The 21,147-nt window shown below is 34.5% G+C and overlaps 1 protein-coding gene across 10 annotated transcripts in view; it reads right to left on the bottom strand.

The window, feature by feature from the left end:
* PCDH15 (protocadherin related 15) overlaps window positions 1-21,147 on the bottom strand; it is a 1,323,555-nt gene that overhangs the window by 357,547 nt on the left and 944,861 nt on the right. For all 10 annotated transcript variants that reach the window (XM_037741275.1, XM_037741277.1, XM_037741276.1 and 7 more), the window contains one exon: window positions 7,278-7,484. In XM_037741275.1, the coding sequence (XP_037597203.1) occupies window positions 7,278-7,484 (207 nt within the window). The remainder of the gene's footprint in view (window positions 1-7,277; window positions 7,485-21,147) is intronic.

Here is a 21,147-nt window from a genome sequence, read left to right as displayed (position 1 = left end):
AAGGTTCAAATGCTGTGTATATATTTATATTCAAAATATTACAGCATATCATTCTGTGAGTTTTCTAAAAATTTTATATCAACATAAAATGTTAATAGATACATATCAGTACCAACTAATCTATTGTTTTGATTCATATTATTTAGAGTTATAGGTTTTGCTACTCCACACAAGAAAGGTGTATCAAATTTTTGGTAAGGAACAATGTGCACTTGGAGTCAAATATCCTTCTCTAAACCTATTTATAAACTTAAATTCCTTCTTATCAAGCTACATACTGATACACAGTTTGAATTTCACAACTATATTTGAATTTTGCAATTCCTAAAGAGTAAGTTGAGTCAACACTTGTACATTTGTAACACTTTTAATCATGTTAGAGTTAATAGCTTTTAAGTTTCAAAGACTAGGGTGCGTATGGACAAATAATACTCAGGCTTAATATACCAATAGGGGTAGTAGATTTGAGGTAGCTGTCATGTTTATAAGTTTACTTAAAATGAATTTAAGTGTTAAATCAATAGGTACACAGAGAGTTGATTAAAAAATATTAATTTTCCCCTGACATTATGTAATATTTACTTTACCCTAAAATATCCATTCAGTATACAGCAAAAGTATGATATATTTATTCACTTATCTGCATATTATTTTCGGAGAGGATAAAATAAGCTCTGACATGCACACATCAAAACAGAAAATAAATGTGAAAGTAAATGCATATGCAAACACACAGGTAAATAAACATATGAATGTAAAATAAACAAGGATTCTATCATATTAAAAACTACGTTAAAATATAAGAGTCTTACTGTTTAAAAACCAATTTTCTAGTGGGAATAAAAATATGATATCACAAACACACAAGACTATATGCATGCACGTATGTAGGCACACACAACACAGACATATATACATATGTGCACATATATGTATGCATATGTATGAGTATACATATAAATGACAATGCATAACAAAAAAAATGACAAAAAATTTTATCTCCTCAGCCAGTTTTTAATTAGTTGGCAGTAGTTGCCTGAAATATGTAGTTCAAAAAACTTACAATGTTTTAGAAAGAATGCTATGATAACTTATCAGAGTTTGTCGCAGATTCAGAAATAAATAATAATTAAGCAGTCTTTGTCTCAACTGACAAATTTGAGTTTGATAAAATTTTATAGTACTATAATCAATAGATTATGTAAATATTTTTACCTTTTTTAACTTTAAAATATATTTAAATTCTAAACTAATGAAATATATTTAAATTTATATAAAGTAGTTGTAAAAATCCTGAAGTATGTTTAAATTTATATAAAGTAGTTATAAATATCCTTATAAGTGATTATGAAGTAATGCCTACATGTTTTAGTGAAAATGAAAAAGAGCAAGGAAATTAACCACAGCAATTAACAAAAGAACAATCACAAGCTTAACACCTAGTACCTACAGGAACTCCATCGGGTGGAACCTATATGCAAATTAAACATGAAATAAATATTGCAAATGATCACAACTGCACATATGAAGAAAAAGCAAACCACTTCCAGCATACTAAACTAATGACTTCTTTCACATTATACAATTTTCCTTAGTATTGTGACCCACATATAATGGGATAACAATATTTACGAAGCATATAAATACTTAACAGCTTTATAAGTATATTGAATTAAATATCAAAGATATCTCTTTATATTAAAATTAATAACTTTATACAGGGGAACAAATTTACATAAAATTATAAATTAATAAGTATCTTTCTATAAGCCAAATGGGTAATCTTTATTGATTATTATCCCTTGTTTTTTTTATAATCAGAATTCAATTATCAATTTTTAGCATCTCTGACACTGAAAACCTGGTGGTCTCAGACATACGTCTTAAAAACCTTGTGCCTTACCTACTCTACTTATATTGTTGGTTATTTTTAAATTATGATGTGGTACAAGCACTCTAAAAAGCATACTGTATAAACCAATATGATTCATTTGTGTGTGTGTGTGTGTGTGTGTGTGTATGTCTACATCTATATAGCTATAAAAAAGGAACACTGCTGTAAATATTTTTGCTTTCTTCTTTTTTAGTTTTAGTGTGGCCCTTGGCATTCTTTATTATTCAAAATGTACACTGTGAATAATACCACAACTCACATTCTTGGTTATTTTGAAATATATATATATTTCAAAAATATGTATATATATTTGAAACGGAGTCTCACTCTGTTACCTAGGCTGGAGTGCACTGATATGATCTCAGCTCACTGCAACCTCTGCCTCCCTGATTCAAGCAATTCTCTGCCTCAGCCTCTCGAGTAGCTGGGATTACAGGCACACACTGCCATGCCCGGCTCATTTTTGTATTTTCAGTAGAGACGGGGTTTCACCATCCAGGCTAGGCTGGTCTTGAACTCCTGACCTCATGATCCACCTGCCTCCGCCTCTAAAGTGCTGGGATTACAGGCTTGAGCCACTGCGCCCAGACCCTGGCTACTATTTCTCAAAACATGGTTTCACTTTCCACTAAATTAAAGGGAGAAACACAACTTAAATTTTCAGAAAATTAATCCAAACTTGTCCCCTTCTTGGCATTTACCATCTGGAATAGCTATACTTGAAGAACTCATGAGCGCCACCCCTGCAATGACAACTTCCCCTTTTCTGCTCGAGGCTTATTCTCTAATACCATGCCAATATTGTATGAGGTGGCAAGTCTCCCTCTCTCTCTCAAAAAGTTTATCCCTACAATGATTATTGTCACTAATTCTGACACTCCAAAGCAACAGGATTATGTTTTATTTTGTTGAGTTAGGGTCCCAATTTGTCATCTAGTCTGAGTGCAGTGGTGCAATCATGGATCACTGCAGCCTCAAACTGATGGGTTCAAACGAAACTTCTGTCTCAGCCTCCCAATTAGTGAGATTGCAAGCATGCACCACCATGCCAGGCTAAGCTTTTTTAAAAAATATATTATTTTTGTAGAGATGGCCTCTCCCTCTGTAGCCCAGGCTTGTCTGGAACTCCTGGCAAACTTCCGGACTCCAAAAGTGCTAGAATTACAAGAGTATGAGCCAGCACACCCAGCCCAGAGTGGCACGATTTTGCCATGTAGAAAAATTTGTGTCCATAAACTAAAAAGACCTTAAAGTTTTCCTTTGGTAATACAGATCATTTGACAATCCCAGAAATGAACTAATTTACTATATAAAAGTAAATGGTGATTGGTATGTAAAAACACATGATTCAGAAGGACATAAATCAATCTCTAATATATTAATGAGTATTTCATAGGTTTATTTTGTGTGCTGGCAAATGGAAGAGTTGAGGAATAATGGATGAGTTACAAGAAAACTGGTTTCAATTTATTATGAGGAACAGCTTTCTAAGAATTAGAGTTGTTCAAATGTGGGATGGGCCATCTTGTGAAATACTTAATGCAACCTCATTAGGATTCTTGAAGCATATGTTAGATACCCTCATTCATTCAATAATAACTGGATTTATGAGTTCAATGAAGAATTACTAAAGCATATGAACTGCTGGAAACTGTGTTAGTTCTTTGGGATGCATAAGTTGGTAAGATAGGACCTATTCTGAACAGATGTAAACTCAATGAGGAAGAAAGACAATATTTTCAAGTTAGAAATACAGCATTAGAGAAATGCATTGAGAGGAGGCATGCAACTAAAACTGGATAATGAATACCGTGGAAAGGTTCTTGAATACAGGAATGCCTGAGCTGAGCTCTAAACACTGAGTATAAGTTACCCAAGACAGCCTGTGCAACAGAAGTTGAAAGATTTCAAAGCCTAGAACATGTAATGAGCAAACATAATTAGACAAGACATAGCCTGGCACCTGGAAGAAACTACAAGCAGTTGCCAAATGTTATAGGTAAATTAGGAAGTTTCTAAAATTCAGGCTGCAAAAATGTTCAGGTATCAAGATATAGAAAACTGCATGAGCTTAAAGTTTTAGGTGTCCCCAAAGTATATCAGATAGAAATGTGGGCCAGGCATGGTGGCTTATGCCTGTAAATCCCAGCGAGGTGGGTGGAATACTTGAGGTCAGGAGTTTCAGAGCAATGTGGCCAACATGGTGAAACCTGTCTCTACAAAAAAATCAGTTGGGTGTGGTGGCACAAGCCTGTAATCCCAGCTACTTGGGAGGCTGAGGTGGGGGAATCGCCTGACCCAGGAAGACAGAGGTTGCAGTGAGCCTGGATTGTGCCACTACATTCCAGCCTGGGTGACAGAGAGAGACTGTGTCAAAAGAAAGAAAAGAAAGGCAAAGAAGGAAGGAAGGAAGAAAGGAAGGGAGGGAGGGAGGGAAGGAGGGAGGAAAGAAGGAGGGAAGAAAGGGAGGGAGGGAAAGAGGGAGGGAGGGGGGAGGGGGAGAGACAAAGGAGACAAAGAGGGAGGGAAGGAGGGAAAAGAAATGAAAGAAGAAAAAAGAAAAAGGAAGAAAGGAAGGAAGGAAGAATACAGGTAGATGTTAGATTTGAGTTTTTGAATAAATCACTCTAATGGCCCTGCAGAAGACGGATTTGAGTAAGAAATCAAGAAAACAAAAAGATCAGGAAGTAATTCTAATAACAGACTAATAGAGTGGTATTTATAAGGACAGAAAGAAGAAAAAAGATTACATAAACAATTAGGGGACAAAATAGGAAGATCTGGAGAATTTCTTAGTTGGGCGAATAAAGAAAACAAAAATCAAGCAAGACTTCTAGATTTCTAGGTTGCACAGCACAATGAAACACCTATCAATTTCTGGCAAATGGGTTTTAGAAGAGGATTTCATACAGTATAGGAAGTTTAAAGTATTTCTAATATTCTATGAGTTTATTTTTATTTTATGTATAGAAACTACATATATTTTTTAAACTTTTATCACTAGGGGACCAGGCATACTTGTTCACTTTCTGGACACCTACTGACAGTCACTCACCATAGATTATTTTAGAAAGAGAGTCAGTCTAAGTAATAAACAAATGATTAGCTATGTTGATTAATTACATGACACTTCTGCAAAAGTTATGAAGCATGCCACTCTCCATGTACATGGCATCATTGCAGGGAAATTTCCTCTCCACACCTTTCCTATCAGTGCCAACTAAAGACACGTGCCAAGTCAGCAATGACTGCCACCTTGCAGATGACTGGACAAGAGGGGACACCTCATGAATATGAAACTCTCCATGTTATACAGCTGTTACGTGATAGAACCCCGAGTCAAGCCAAGCTCTGTCTAAACCCAAAAACCCCCAAGAACACATACCTTAAAAACACGTCAGAGCATTTCATAGACTAACTGGCACTGTAACTCTCCAAGAGTTGAATTATAAGTACTGTTTCTCAAAGTTTTAGACCCTTGAGCTTTCTCCACTTTATTTCATCAATGACCTGTGAGTACTACTGTGTTTTACAAAGTTAATGGAATTTACAATTTTAAAGGCAATCGTGACAAGTATGGGGGCACAGAGCCAAGCATGGGGCTTAATGTATAACCATTAAAATCTGAATACACTGAGAAAGTATAAGTTTTAAGTTTACACAATAACAAAATGTATATATTACATTTTGTTATTGTGTAAACTTAAAACTATATCACTTTAAGATTTGGATTTTTCTAACCGCTACATATATTAAGATATGACCTAAGCTATCATACACTTTCAAATTGATCAGTCACTACTTAAAATATGAATACATATTGAATTAAAAAACAAAATCTACACTAAAATGTGTAGTGTAGATTTTACACAACTGATGGGAAAAGGCGAAGTGCCCACAAGAATTGTCATAGTCTCAGCTGAGTGCCACATAATTTATATAGAAAGAAAAATAACCTGAAAGTACCTTCTTAATTTCTAAAAGTGATTCTGAAGCTATGTGTAATAAAATTATTAGGGGACATTCTAGGGCTGTGCTGCCTTCTGAGTGACATGTGACAATTTATATTCAATTTCATTATACTTAGCAAAATTTAAAAGTTATATTTTTAGTCTGGTAAAATTTTAAGTACTGACTATATAGCCACGATACAAGGTACTGTACCATACTGGACAGTACAGTTACACAGTATCTCTGTCTTCACAAAAAGTTCTATATAAGAGCAAGCACTGTTAAGGAAGAAATGGCTGAGTCAGGACATATAACTGCAAGTAAGAAATCCAACTATGTTTTACATACAGTTATGTTTACAATCCAAACATAGTTAAATTTCTTATTTGCTGTTTTATATATTATATATCTGTGTGTGTATATATGTATGTATATATATATATATATAGAGAGAGAGGAGAGAGAGGTGTATATGTATATCTATTTAAATACATACACAAAATATTTGTATACATATTTATGCAGTGAGGATACTGCAGTAGTTCACAAAATCAAAGGAAAATCTTTGGGAATTAGAATACCTCTGGGGAACTTCTAACTTAGAAGACAGGACTCAATGGGACTCTCTTTTCTGTGTGTATCTCTCAGGCTTCATTCTCTCCCACTGATAATTGGCCTTCTCATGATGTCAGCAAACGTGTCTACAAAGGCTTCAGATTGATTTCTACTTCTCTTATACATGATGCCAAAGTCTTTCAGTACTTTTGTTCTCCATTGTAAATTCCTGAGAGGATTCTGGCTAGCCTGGTATAGATTTTCTGTCCCTTTACAACATTCACTCTGGCTAAGGAGGTAAAGCGTTCTGACTTGCTCAGCCTGGACCACTTCTCACTCATGTAGGTAGTGTGAGTACCAGAAACACAAAGGACAATGACATGTGGAGTGAAGTGTTAGCATCCACACAGTCAATGGCAGAAATATGAATGGGTCGGCTGCCTCAAATATATTTTATTTAATAACGATGCCCTCAGACTTGAAGGGAAGTCTCCCAGAATGAAAATCTAGGGATGTCTTCATGATCTTTTACTCATGCAGTAACACCATTGTTTTTGCTTTATCAACAATTACATAAAATAGTTCTGAACATGTTAATAAAAATATTGTAGCCCTCATTTAATAAACATCAAGCATTCATTTTCTTATATATACTGAAAGTCTGCAAACTGAAAAGGAATAGTTATTGAATTCAAACATACTTTTACAAAATATCTTTGTTTTGGAATTAAATTATAACGCTAAAACTCACTTATAGTGACTTTTTTATTCTCTCTTCTCTAACTTATGTAGCCATATCTTTGTCATATTTCCTATTAATGGAAACATAATATGAGATTCGTTACACAAACAAGAGCAAAATATATATTTAACTTACATCTTCTATGTCCTTGTCCAGAGCTACTATTCTTAAAGGAGAGGTCAAATTGAGACTGTCCGAAATGGTTGCTCCCACTGGGGCAGATTCCAGAATATAGCCTTGATAACTGGGCATTGTAAAATATGGGCTTTGATTGTTTTCATCCAGTATTTCAATGTGTAGGCTGGCAAAGGCAGGAAGAGGATGACCATTGTCTTGTTCAGCCTAAAATTAAAAAAATTAAATTAAAAACTATATGTCATGCTGTCTTTTCGGAGTTTCACTTTTCATTCAATATATAGGGTTCTCTTTTTAACAAATAGCATTATATAAAGAAGAAATTCTTTAAAAGGCCATTTGAAAACATAAATGAGGAAATGAAAATCCAGAGAGGCTTAATTGCTTCAATCTCCTGTTTTAAAACCCAGTGTATATTTTTAAAAATGCACTGCAATAAATTATTGTAATTTTTACTGAATACAGGACAGGTAATTGTGTTTAAATACATTTAGTCAGAAAATTAAAAATGGAGGTGAGTGTACCACTGGTAAATATTTAAACAAAAGACAGAAAAAATAGTAACCCCAAAAAAGAACTACACATGTAATCTTTGTCTCTTCTATGTCATTTCATTTTACACTAATGATGAAATCTCTGCTATTACCTAAATGTTTTTGTACCCCCAAAATTCATGTTGAAATTTTAACCCCAAAGGTGATGGTATTAAGAGATGTGGCATTTGGAAATTGATAAGGCGGGAGGGCAGAACCTTCATTAGTGGGGTTAATGCCCTTACCGAAAAGGCTCTAGAGAGCTCCTTTGCTCTACCTCCCACCATGTGAGAACACAGCAAGAAAGCAGAGCCCTCTATGAGGAAGTGGGCTCTCACCAGACACCAAATTTACAATTGTCCGAGTCTTGGCATTTCCAGCTTCCAGGACTGTGAGAAATAAATGTTCCTTGTTTATAATACATTGAGCTTATGATGTGTTGTTACTGCAGTCAAAAGAAATGTAGACAATTCCCAAATAAATCATAATTCTATATAAAATTAATAGTTATATTTATTGCCAGTGAAAGTCCCCAAAAGCTTACTAAAAATAACAGAAATAATACATTTCACTGTAATATTGTAGAAGCTGTGGAATTTCAATATTATTTAAACAAAAATGTTTTTCAAGTAAAATTAATATTCTTATGTATAGATTTTTTTTCCTCCCTTAAATTTAAGAAACTGAATAAATTCTATTTCCAATACATTTTCTTAGGAAATCTTTACATGGTCATGCTGTGAATAGAAAAAATAGACTTTCTGTTTTCTTAAAAATATGTATTTTATTACATGTGTATCAGAAGGTTTAATTTAAAGAAAGATTTCATCACAGTTGACATCTAGAATATCTCCTCCAACTTTTACGAGAAAACATGAATATAATTTAATTACATATACATTTATTAAATGATATCAAATTTTGTCTTTAACTTTTGTTGATACGTTTTCCCCATTGTGAGAACAGTTGTATTTTGAAATAAATTAAAATGAGAATAAAATATTTGATATTAAACTTTGGTGTGCTTTTCTAGTTGAGATGTTGACAGTACTTTATAAATAGTTCAGCTAGAGGCCTCTGTTAAAACATGAGGAAAGAAATTCAGCCTCTAGAAGATAATTTCTTTTCACTTTCTTCTAACTGTAATTTAACATTTTCATCTGTTAAAAATGTAGGTAACAGACTACAGTGATATTGTTTGGGATGACTTTTCACCAAAAAATATTACAATATATTTTATTTCATATTATTTATATTGAATATTTGTTGAAATATTATTTATGCCTATTAATGAGAAATTATGACAATTAATAAACCCATAGGGAAGTAATGTCATGTAATACATTGATTTAAAAAACTACTTATATTTGATATTTAATATATTGATATCTCTATTTAAATAATATACCAGATTTTCTTAGTAATATTAAACAGTTTATCTTACGCATTTAACTTTTCATTTGGCAATGGAGTATCAATGTAGTCCATGGTGCAAAACACTCTGAGATCCTCCTCTGAATTATGAAGGACAGTTCTGGAATAATGTTTGGCCCTGTCTGGAATTACGTATCCTTTGCACATAACCAGGTATGCTGCTAATCCCATCAGTATGAAGTATTTCTGTATCCAGCAGTTGTGACTAATTTGTGCTGAGCCATGGATATTCTTTTAAGAGTTCCCTCTGTGACATACATCAGGCTTTCTGGAGACAGCTGACCAGGGCAAGAGGTACAGTCTATGGCTAGAAAACATTGTTTTTTCATGGTGTAAAACTAATTGGTCCATATGGGCTTCCAACCTAGTGACCTTGAAATGATTTAAGCAGGAATCCTCTGTTTCACTCTTACAGGCTTAGAGCAGTTCACACATGCAAGGCATTCTGAACAGATTTTTTATCTCTCTATCTCTCTTTCTTTTCTATCTAATTATTCTAATAACTAGCATGTCATATCCAAGACATCATAATGCTATGAAAAGTCACAAATACTATAACTGTCCTCTTTCCTCAATGAACACACACAAATGTACAATATATAGATGGTGGGGAGAACAGAAAAAGCAAAATTATATAATAATGAAATAAGCTTACATTTTACATTCAGATCATATATCGTTAGTTTCTACTGCCAGCTGTGAAGCCAGTAAAAACATGTATTATTTGCATGATGAAAACAAAGTGATTCAATGAAAAGAGAAATAAAATTCAAATTACATCTATGAAAATAATCTAATCCTTAACTTCCTCATATCTATAAAAACAACATATAAAGGCTCTGCCTATGTTTACTCTAATATCAGTTTAGTGTTAATAATAATTAATATTTTTGGATTGTTACTATATATTTTGTTGTATTTGAGGTGTTTCAATTTGCTAACCAGATGTCTGTCTCCCCACTTTCTTTATGCTATTTATGTGTCCAGGTTTGAAAATCTGTATTTTTGAAATGATGGCAAAAAAAAAAAAAAAAAAAAAGATTAGGTCTATGTTCAAGGCCACATAGATTTTAAGTAACATACATAGCATGGGTCCAGACTCAGGTCTACTGATATTTAAGTGGCTAGACAGGAAGATTCATCGTAAGTTTCTCAAATTTATAGAATGCAAATGAATATCAAAAAGGTAAGACTGATGGGACAAATTAGTAGTAGAAAAAATACTGAGATAAACACTTCTTTGAAGAGTTAAAATGTGGAATTTAAATAATAATAATACTCTTATACTTAGCTCTTTAGTGGGCCCATGCATCAAAACTCTAATCCAATTATATTTCTTCCATGTAACATAAGTAAGTGTTCTCAAAAATCTGTATTATTCTGTTCTCCTGAAATCACTGGTGAATGGGATGAGAAATATTTTAAAAACAGGTCAATTGAAACAAGGGAGTATTTTAAAAATCATTTACTTTCATAAGATAACCTTATATATATCTACAAAGTCTATAGTTATGAGTTAAATATTATATTTAAATACTGGGTTTTGTTTGAAAAGAATCTGGGCATGGGTCTCATTTTCAGTAGTGAGACCAAAGTAAAACTAAAGCCAAAAGAAAAAAAAAATGAAGTCTGTAAAACACACTATTTTGTTGCCTTGGAAGGCAAAACATAGAAAAAGAAAAACCATACCATTTTCAATATTAAAACAAGGAAATACTGATAATTTCTGAGCACCTTGTACCAGAAGACTGAGACTACAGAAGAACTTTGTTCTTGCTAACTGGTGACAATTTAACAATTTCATCATCTCTGATATGAAACCTTTCAAGTAGATTCAACAATTTTAAAAAAGACAATGGTAAAGCTCATCAAATTATTTAGCACTTAAATACATTTTAGGAAGGAATAAATAAATCACGCTTTCCAGGAATTATTTATTGTGCATCTACAGAGCCCCCTCCTTAGATCTCAAGTGATCACCTTCCTCTGTACTCACTCTCACAAGTTTTCTTAAACCCACTTCAATCATACTTTTGCCTCTGCCACTCAAAGCCAGCCTCTTTTGTCAAGATCACCAGTGACTTTTGTACTGCTAAAAGCAGTATTTATTTTCAGTCCTTATCTTACTTGACCTATCTTCAGCACTTAAACATCATTCACTATTCTTTCACAACAACACCTCCTCCGTTCTTTTCCTATCTTACATTTTTTCTCATTCTCTTTTGCTAGTTTCTCCTTTTCTCCCTGACTTTTCAAATTTGGTGTAGCCCAGAAGTGAGACGTTATTCATCTTTTCTTTATACTCATTCCCTTGCTCAATCTGGGCTAATCTCATAGTGTTAAAAATGGCAGTATTATTATGACTCCAAATTTTAATCTCCAACCTGGGCTTTTCCTCTGATTTCCACAATCCATATCCAACTGTGTGCTTCATTATACTGCTTAAGTATCTAACAGACATTTCAGATATAAATACCTGCAACAGTGAAGTTCTGATTCCCTCTGCAAGCCTCCTCCACCCACAGTCTTTTTCACTTTAATGGCAGCTACATACTCCCAGGTACTCAAAACAAGAAACCTGGAGTCACCTCTTGCTTCAGGTGACAGAGGTGGAAAAAGCGAAAACCAGTTTTTAGAAAATTGATAATTTGCAGATCCGTCTTCTCATTTCACAATACGTTATTAGACTATATATGCCAAGAAATATTCTGTGTCAGTAAACTTGACATGAAAAAATAGTCTTAAATCAATGTAGTGAATTATGGTCTTATCCTATTTAAACATTAAAAATAAATATTGCAATTTTAAAATTTATGGTACTATCACATTTTAATTTGTATGTTATAAATTTATATTTTTCTATATTTATAACATGTAAAAATAGAATTATCATATTGTATGTGTAGTAAATTCCATTGTTCTATACTATTGTAAACCTAACCCTTTCTTGTAATTAGTCCAAACCTCATTTTTCATTAAATTTTTAAATTCTATGAGTATAGACATGGTAAAGATATCTGTTTGATTCACTGCTAAAATTTCAGATAATCCTGGGTATATGGAAGAAGCTCAAAAATACATTTATTGTTAATTTTCTGTATTTTTAATTTTAATAGCCTTCACATTAATTTTTTTTAATTAAGTGAATGCAACATGATTCTAATTCCCTTTCGACAGATTGATATTCATGGATTTTTTTCAGTGTGTGTGAATGGCATATAAAGTAGAAAGTAATTAATGTGAAAGGACAATATGAACCCCTTAGTTTATAAAATGTCTCTTTTCATGCATTTTAAAGGTTTTTAATATATGCAAGTTTACCTATGTGTAATTGATACTGATGCATATTCCTGCCAATCTGATGAATGGTCCTCACCCAGCTCCCTCACTCACCAATTGTGGCTCCATCCCTATAGGGATGGTGCTGTGAACAGAATAATTGATAATCTTCCAGAATGTTTATGCATTTACACGTAATACTTATTCAAACGTCCTATTTATATGAATTTTTAAATGAACAGTGGCTTAAAGCATGAAGTTTGCTGTGACTTTGCTCTTAACACGTCTTAGATACATTTTCTTGTCAGAATGAGGCAAATTGAGGACTTTAGCATTATTTTGACTATGTATACTCTTACAGTCCACTTAGCACACTTTACTCTATTAGTTTAATTTACTTGCATTTCTTACTGAATTATAGCTTTTAATCCCTAGTTCTTAGAACCTGCTTGGCCAATTTTCGCAAATAATTGGATATCTTAGGAAGAGAGAAAAAAAGAGTGAGGAGGAAAAAGAGGGAATAAAGGATGGATAGAGGCAGTGGGTATGGAAAATAAATGACATTCTCTTTTCACCAGAGGTAAGAGACAGATAAATGTTAAAAATCATGGCAACCACACAAGGCAATCATTCTCAAACTCTGACGTGTGTAAGAATGGAATGGAAGGCCTAAGTAAAAGCAGATTCCCTGCAACCTACCCACAAAGATTCAAGTCCATATGTTGGTGTTAGAGGCAAGGAATCTCCATTGTTCTCAAACTGTCTATGGTGGTTATAAAGTCAGCAGCATGTACTTTGACTGACATCATGCTGGGTGTGACTACTCAAACTCAAATTTGTAAGGAATCTTTCTTTTTAGCCCTATCGGTTAGTAAAGAGGACAGTTTTTATTAATGGATAGTCCTTATTATCTGGAGTCAAGACTCCAGATAATATAGTGCACCCAATGTTGTCATGCCAGCAGATTCAGAGTCTAGCAACTGAAACGGCATATTATTATACAATTATCAACTGTATAGGTTCAATGCCAGTACAACAGTTATGCGAGTCTAGCATTACAAAGGATTGCTTGCATGTCAGTGGGAATATTCTACAAATAATAAACTCAGTCTTAGCTACTCTTCACACATCATGGTCAAATCCTCTTGACATTCCATTAGCCATAATTAATTAGTATTTATGTATGCTGGTGTATGTGTGCATGTATGTATGTGTATATACAATATTAATAGAGTCTTGGGTGTAACCCACTGTTTTTTACTTCATTATTTTAAAATGAAGGAGCCTCAGATTGAGGAAAAAAAGCAGAGAGAAGGTAATTTGACATGCAGAACATTTTTGGTGTCTAGTCAGAGAAAGACAAATGCATACTGAAAGCAGATAATTAAAGCATTCTGAGTAAAAGTATATTCCTGTTGCTAGTCTAAACATAGGATATAAAGCTGCTATGTAATTCAACATTTTCTTCTTCCTCTGTTCCCTTCCTAGATACCACACCCGTTGCTAAAGAGCTGTGCAGTAAAGCCTTCAATATACAGGGTATAATGTTTCCAAGTTTCTTCACCCAGCAAGGTACAAGCTGCATATTTACCTTTATATGAAGATGACTCTGAACAACTGGATGTCAACCAAACTACCAAGGATTCATGCAGATCTCTTTATTCCTTTACTTTAAATTTTAAATTCAACTTTCAAGTAGACAAAGAAGCTTGCTCGCTTTGGTTAATTTTGCTGGAGAACTAAATTATACATCCTCTCTTTATTGATAGAAACTGCATTTGATTAACATTTTAAAAATCACTTTAGACAGTTAAAATGTTTAATCTTTCAACCAATTTATTTTTTGGCAATAATATTATTAGTGTACAACCTTCAAATAGCCTGACATTTGGACATGTTTGTCTTGGGATTCAAACGTGAATTACTTGTATTTTTATTTTGAAATCAAATTGTTAATAAAAGGCTCAAATTTTCCTTTAGCAGACAATTCATTGCTATTGAGTTTCTTCAAAGCCGGCAAGTATATGTTTGTGGAACATATACTTCCTGAGTTGGTCACAGTAAAGAAAAGGAGAAGGAATCATAAAATTCCTTTTAATCAAACTCATAAGAGTCTGATTAAAAACATCAACATTTAATCCAATCATAAAATGTTCCAAAAAAGAAAGATAAAACAAATCTATGATGTTACAATCCTATGGTGGAAGTTTGTGGTTAGGTCAGGTGGATGCAAGGTGGTTAGTGACTAGGAGGAGATGTGGGGGCATATGGTATGTCTGTAGAATCTTTTTTAACAAAAATAAATCTTTTTGTTAGCTACATGATTAACTTCACTTTGTGAAAACTCATCAAGATATACACTTTTTTGTATGTCAGCAGCCTGTCAACATTTCAATTAAAATGTTACTATGAAAAAAAAGCTATGAACTTGCTCCCCAAAAAGTATACATAGACTATCCCTCCCTCTCCTATCACAGTAAAGTAGAATATGGCCACTCTAATCCAAGTGGTAATTTAATTAAGGCTGTTCTAGGAAGTGACATGGAAAACCAATATTAATATACATGAGCATGAAAGATGCTCCCGTCTTCAACCATATGTGTTCATTAAAGATAGGCCCTAAAAGTAGACTTGGCCTTTTGTACTTTCCCACTAGTGTTTTCCCAGCGCTGTGGCTTCCAAAGCCCTGCTTCTTATCTGCTGCCTTAAAATCATCCAAGGTAATTGTTAAGGCAGATTCCTGGGGGCTCAACCAAAATATCTGACATGTATTTACTATATTGCTTACTTGTTTTATTATTTTAATTTTATCGCATCTTCTTAAGTTTTCAAGTAATTTTAATATATGACTTGCTCTCAAAATTTAGCTTCCTGAAAATCACATGGAAATCGTGCTTCTGTAGGGATATAGCCCTGACATCTGCCTTTCCAAAGCAAGTACACGCTATGGTCCTGATACATAGAATCAGTAGTCCTTTGGGATCAGTTGGATCAGGCATTTTAGCTTCTCTCACACAGGCTTGTAGGTAGCTGTTACACTAAAAAGGCATAGGGTGAGCACCTGAGGCCAACTCTGCTCTAGCGTCTTATGTAAGTGATTATCACTCTTTTTCATTTTCAGCAAAGTCTCTTAATTTGGACTCCATTCTGCTGGAACCAGAATAGAGGAAACTCATTTATGTAAGGGAATTCTCTGTGGGATCTTGCAGCTCACTGAAGCTCTACAAGCACAATGAGTCCAAAGCAACAGTAAATGGGAACAGATTAACTTCCTTTGTGTGTGTGTGTGTGTGTGTGTGTGTGTGTGCGTGCACGCACGTGTGCGTGCGTGCATATGTGTATGTGTAAAATGTCTTAGGGAGACATGACTGTAAAAAACCTGTGCTCCATGAATCAATGATCATATTATCGACTAATAAAAAGTTATTAGGGTTTCTGCCATTAAAACTAATGACAAACACTGCAACTATGCTTGTATCATCCTAATAAAAATAGGAATATCCCATTGATTCTTGACCCTGCTTATAAAATTAACTGCCTTAAAACCTACAGGAGACTCCTTTATTTAAAATTTAATACTCTAAAAATTAAAGGATGCATAAAGTTTGACTGTAAGCCAATTTACTAACATTATTAAACATATTCAAAAACTTATAAATTTAAAAACCTATAAACTTCATGTGATAAATACAAATAACTGTTGTATGCTGTACAGTTTTTTGTTTGTAAGGTTATACAGCAAAAGAGTATATTCTTCGTTGGAAGTAAGTGAGTTTTTTTAATGACAAAAAGGAAAAGATAACTTCACTAGATAGAATATAAGCACATGCTTTAAAATATAACAACAAAATAGTACTGATACATTTCACATCTAGGGAATATTTTTAATAAATGAAATACTTTCTGGGGCCAGGCACGGTGGATCACGCCTGTAATCCCAGCACTTTGGGATGCTGAGACGGGTGGATCACAAGGTCAGGAGATCAAGACCATCCTGGCCACCATGGTGAAAACCTGTCTCTACTAAAAAATAAAAATAGCCAGGTGTGGTGCCTCATGCCTGTAGTCCCAGCTACCTAGGAGGCTGAGGCAGGAGAATAGCTTGAGCTTGGGCGGTAGAGGATGCAATGAGCCAAGATCACACCACTGTACTCCAGACTGGTGACAGAGCAAGACTCCGTCTCAAAAAAANAAATACATTCTATCTTTGCTTCAAGAATATGCCCATTCTGTTTTTAATTTATTGCAATGAAAACATGAATCCTCAAAGTTCTTGTTTAACTTTCAATAATAAAAGTCTTTCTTTTTGCTCATTGTGTAAGGTATAAATTGACACTGGAATGACTAAAGGAATGTTGAATGATTTAAAGAAAAAAATAACCCTGCAACTCTGAGAAGACCACAGATTCTGAAAACTCACTTATCGCCAACATGTTGAGCTATTCGGCTGGTGTTTGGAACATAAGAATCATTTTGGGTATAAACAGCAAGGTCAGCCAGATATAAAATTATGATAGTGATAAAGGGGTAAAATTTATTCCTGTGAATCTTCCAACTTATTTTTATTTTTTTTAAGTTTTATCCTGTCTTTTGTCTCCCCAGCCAGCAAAGCCATCTTATCCTACACTGGGCTCTGACCCCATTCCTAGTTTTCTGTCAACCAGGAGAAAACCCCACTAAAGTACCTTCTATGAACTAGCCAGCTGTAATAATGTATTTTGCAATAAGCAAATTAAAAAAATCAACATAAAACTATTATCTCTAAATGGGTTATTTTTCAGAGCCTAGAATGTTGTGAGGGTAAGAGGTGTTTCTCCACCTTCCAGACTGTTATTGAGATTAAAAAATAACACAGTTTTAGCCTATGAGGTTTCCAGTATGCTTTTTCATTGTTATATTTCTATGGAATCAAGAAACCTATGAAGAACAATTACTTGGGTACATACGTGTGGAGTGCTAAGGATGTTTATGTGTGTGGGGATTGCAGAGTGGGGAGACCTGGTGAGTTCAGAAAGCGCCTTTCCTCTGAACACTTTACAATGTTTGGACTTGGTGTTGTATTCTTACAATGACCTTTGCAGACAAGAAGGCCTTGGGAAAAACCAAGGTACTATGATGAGAATGGATAAACTACCTTTCTTCTTCCAAGAAGTTACAGGTCACCCTGTGAGGAAGAAAAAAGGCCAAGTAAAGTGTCACCTCTGTGTGTCTTCTGTCAGCTAACTGCTACATTCTATTGCTGTTCTGACTAACCCTGCTGCATGAATAACTGTATGAGATAAGAGCACATCATATTTCCTTTCCTTCTATTAGCTTCCATAATTAGCATAATAATTAATTTAGGCCAGTACTTAGAATTTTTAGAGATAAACAACTGGAAAATAAAAAGACAGAATGTTCTTTCTGAAGAAACCCAAATATTCTTTTTGTGTTTTGGTATTATGTATTCTTTCCTAGGCATGGTTGTGTGGCTCTTCAGCAATATGTTTGCTTTGATTTAACTCATAGGACAAAAATTTTAAAAGGTAATGATTTTTAGATTGACTTCTTTTGGACCTTCTACCCCCTCTATGATGCATTTTCGGATGACATCTGAGTCAAATTGTTGCTGTTCCCATGATGTGTTGTTGGGTAAGGCACCCTGCGGAGGAACTCTCTGGTGGGAGGTCCTGTAAAGCCACACACTGCTGCTGAAAACCTGAAGGATACTCTTAACTGCTTTCTCTGATGTTTGATCCCTTAATTCTATCCAATTCTATCACTTTATACTTAGGCAAATTAAATTTCATATTCCACCTCTGAGCTCATTTATTTAATCTGTTACAGTTAAGGTTAAACAGATACAGTTGTTTCTCTGAACCATTCCCTCTTATTTAGTGATATGCTCAAATTTCCTAACATAAAGGATTTTCTTCATCATTAATTACAAGCAGTAGTGATCTTATATAGAGAGCCTCATAAAATGTAGTCTTCTCCCAAATTCTTCCTGGCCCTCTGTTTTTAACCCAGTGGATACCATCCCCTTTTATTCGTTGGGTGCTCTGACACATTATAACAAAGCAAAATATGCTTTCTCTGTCAATCTGCTAAGTTTAAAAAAAAGGGAATACAAAATCAAAATAAAAGATGAATACCTGTCAGTGTATCAAAAGTCAATCAATTTCAGAAACTGCAATATTTATTTAGAAATTCATTGAAAGATTGCTATTTCATTACTAATAACAAGTACTGCCTGAAATTTCTGTGGGATGATTTTCTCTAAAATGTATAAGGAATATTTACTTCGCCTTTCCTTAGAGACCTGTCTATTGGGGCAGAAAAGATAAACTTACTATATTACTGACTAACCTATTGAACTGACATACGGTGTGCAATTGACTTAATATTTACATCTCTCCAAATTCATGTTGAAATCCTAATCTCCAACGTAATGCAATTAGGAGAGGTGATTAGATCATGAGAATGGAGCTCTCATAAAAGTAATTAGTGTCCTTATGAAAGGTTCCCCAGAAAGCTCTCTCACCCTCCCTCCACCAAGTGAAGATACAAACAGAAGTTGGCAGTCTGCAACCCAGAAAAGGGACATAACTAGAACCTGACCGTATTGATCACAGACTTCCAGCCCTCAGAAGAGTGAGAAGTATATTTCTGTTGTTTATAAGCCACCCAGTCATTCGTACTTTGTTAGACTGGCCTGAACTGACTAGTACATACGTATGCGTGTGTGTGTGTGTGCGTGTGTTTGTGTGTCTCATTCTTGCCATAAGAGTAGGAATATATAGCTAGAATATTTCCAGATACAGAAGATATGTCATTTGAAGCATTTGTCTTCCTTCCTGTAGTTTGGCAATAGCAGCCCTGATGTTTTTTTTCTTGTCCTAACTTCGTCACTGATGGCCCCTGTTCAATCTCACTTAGTAATGGAGTGCTTAATCCTTTTCCTCTCTTTTTTTTTTCTCTCTCTCTCTCCTTTTTTGTAAACTGATGATATACACCTTAGAGTAGAAAGAATAGTAACTTATATTTCACTTCTCCATAACAGATTTAACTAATTTTATTAGCTTTTTCATTTTTACAATAGGTTCCACCCTTTCCATTTTGAGAAGCAGTGACTGATGATCTGTGACTTGCTACTCTGCTTGATTTAGACATCTGTGATCTTTCAACCTGACAAAGTATTTGTGGGAAATTCAGGTAGGGGGCAAATTGTAAATCGGCTTGAAGGCAATATGCAGCAGCATGATCTATTTTTTGTTGTCGTTTTAGTGACACACTGTTGGCAGTGTGAAAAGATGGGTAAGATGCATGGAAATGAACCTGTGGTTTTAGAGACTGCTTGCATAAGATGATGGGCCAAGAGAATATGAACTAAAGAATTGCAGCGGGTGAGCAGAGTTGGCATATTCAAGAGAATTTCAAAGGTATCGAGAAGGGATTCTATGAGTGATCGGCTGGGAACATATGAGAGCAGAGAACGGTGAGGAAGCAGAAGGGCCTAGCGTGGGTGGGCGGCCAACTGAAATATGAGTAGCTGAAAAAAGGTATCAAAAATAGAAGGCTTGGAATTCTTAAAGGGTATGTATAGTTTGCTATGTTTTTAATTTGTCACAATAAAAGTAGGAATAGTTATCCAACCAATAACTGAAAAGATGGCTGCAGACATCCAAAGGAAAATATGTCTAAATGCATAATGTCCCTATTTGTGATTTCCTTGAGGCAGAGCTTTTTAAAATACATTTCTGTCTCCTTGGCACCAAGCAAAATGCCAGGCACCTAAGAAGCACTCATCAAGGATTAGACAAATCGAAAATTAGCAAATGCCATATGCTTTAAAATCACTGAATCAGGGTTTTCTGTTAAATTTCTATGAAGTGAAATATAATTTATATCACTATTCAAATAGCGACTAAACATTTTCTAGAATTGTGGCATTAGTGACTCATATAGGGACAGGGCTTGCAGTAGCTGTCCTCTTAGCCCTCAATCATTTCTCAAATGCAGTTTTTCTGTAGCTCTCAAATTACTAAAGGACAGCACCATGCCAGAGCATCAGACACGTCAGCATTCAAGCCATGCTCACTAGTTTTAATTCCCTGTCCCATTTTCTTTGGTAAATATGTAACTTTTCTTTAGAAGAAACACATTTTTTGATGCAGTCATAAACAGCTTTACTTGTACCATAACAAAGGTCTGCCCTTTTGTCTAGGGATTGAATTTATGTGGACATCTATTTGCCACATTTGCATCTTTTTTTTTGCTGGATGGAGATGCAAGATCAAATTTTATCAGATACATACACATTCAAGTGTACGTATTTAGATAGAGTGAAGATGTAGGTACAGAAATTCAGCAGTCTGAAAAGAGTTGCTGTGCCACGGAGAAAATTATCACAACAAATGCTTATTGAGCAGCTTCCATGTGTTGTATACAGGTAGGTGTAGGGGCACAGGTTGCAGTACAAACAAATGTATCTCAGTCTGCCCTCCTGTAGAAGTTGGGAGAAAATAAACAGGTGTATTCAATAGAGTAACTGGGGCCACTATAGGAGTCAACAGGCTGCAAAAAGCAGCTTCTTACCAGTGGCTATGCCTTTCTAGGGCAAATGTCTTCTTAATTAAAATCTC

This window comes from Cebus imitator, unplaced genomic scaffold (genome assembly GCF_001604975.1).
Source record: "Cebus imitator isolate Cc_AM_T3 unplaced genomic scaffold, Cebus_imitator-1.0 Scaffold97, whole genome shotgun sequence".
Lineage (NCBI taxonomy): Eukaryota > Metazoa > Chordata > Mammalia > Primates > Cebidae > Cebus > Cebus imitator.
The sequence above is the reverse complement of the archived record's forward strand: the minus strand, read 5'-3'. Positions and strand labels throughout refer to the sequence as shown.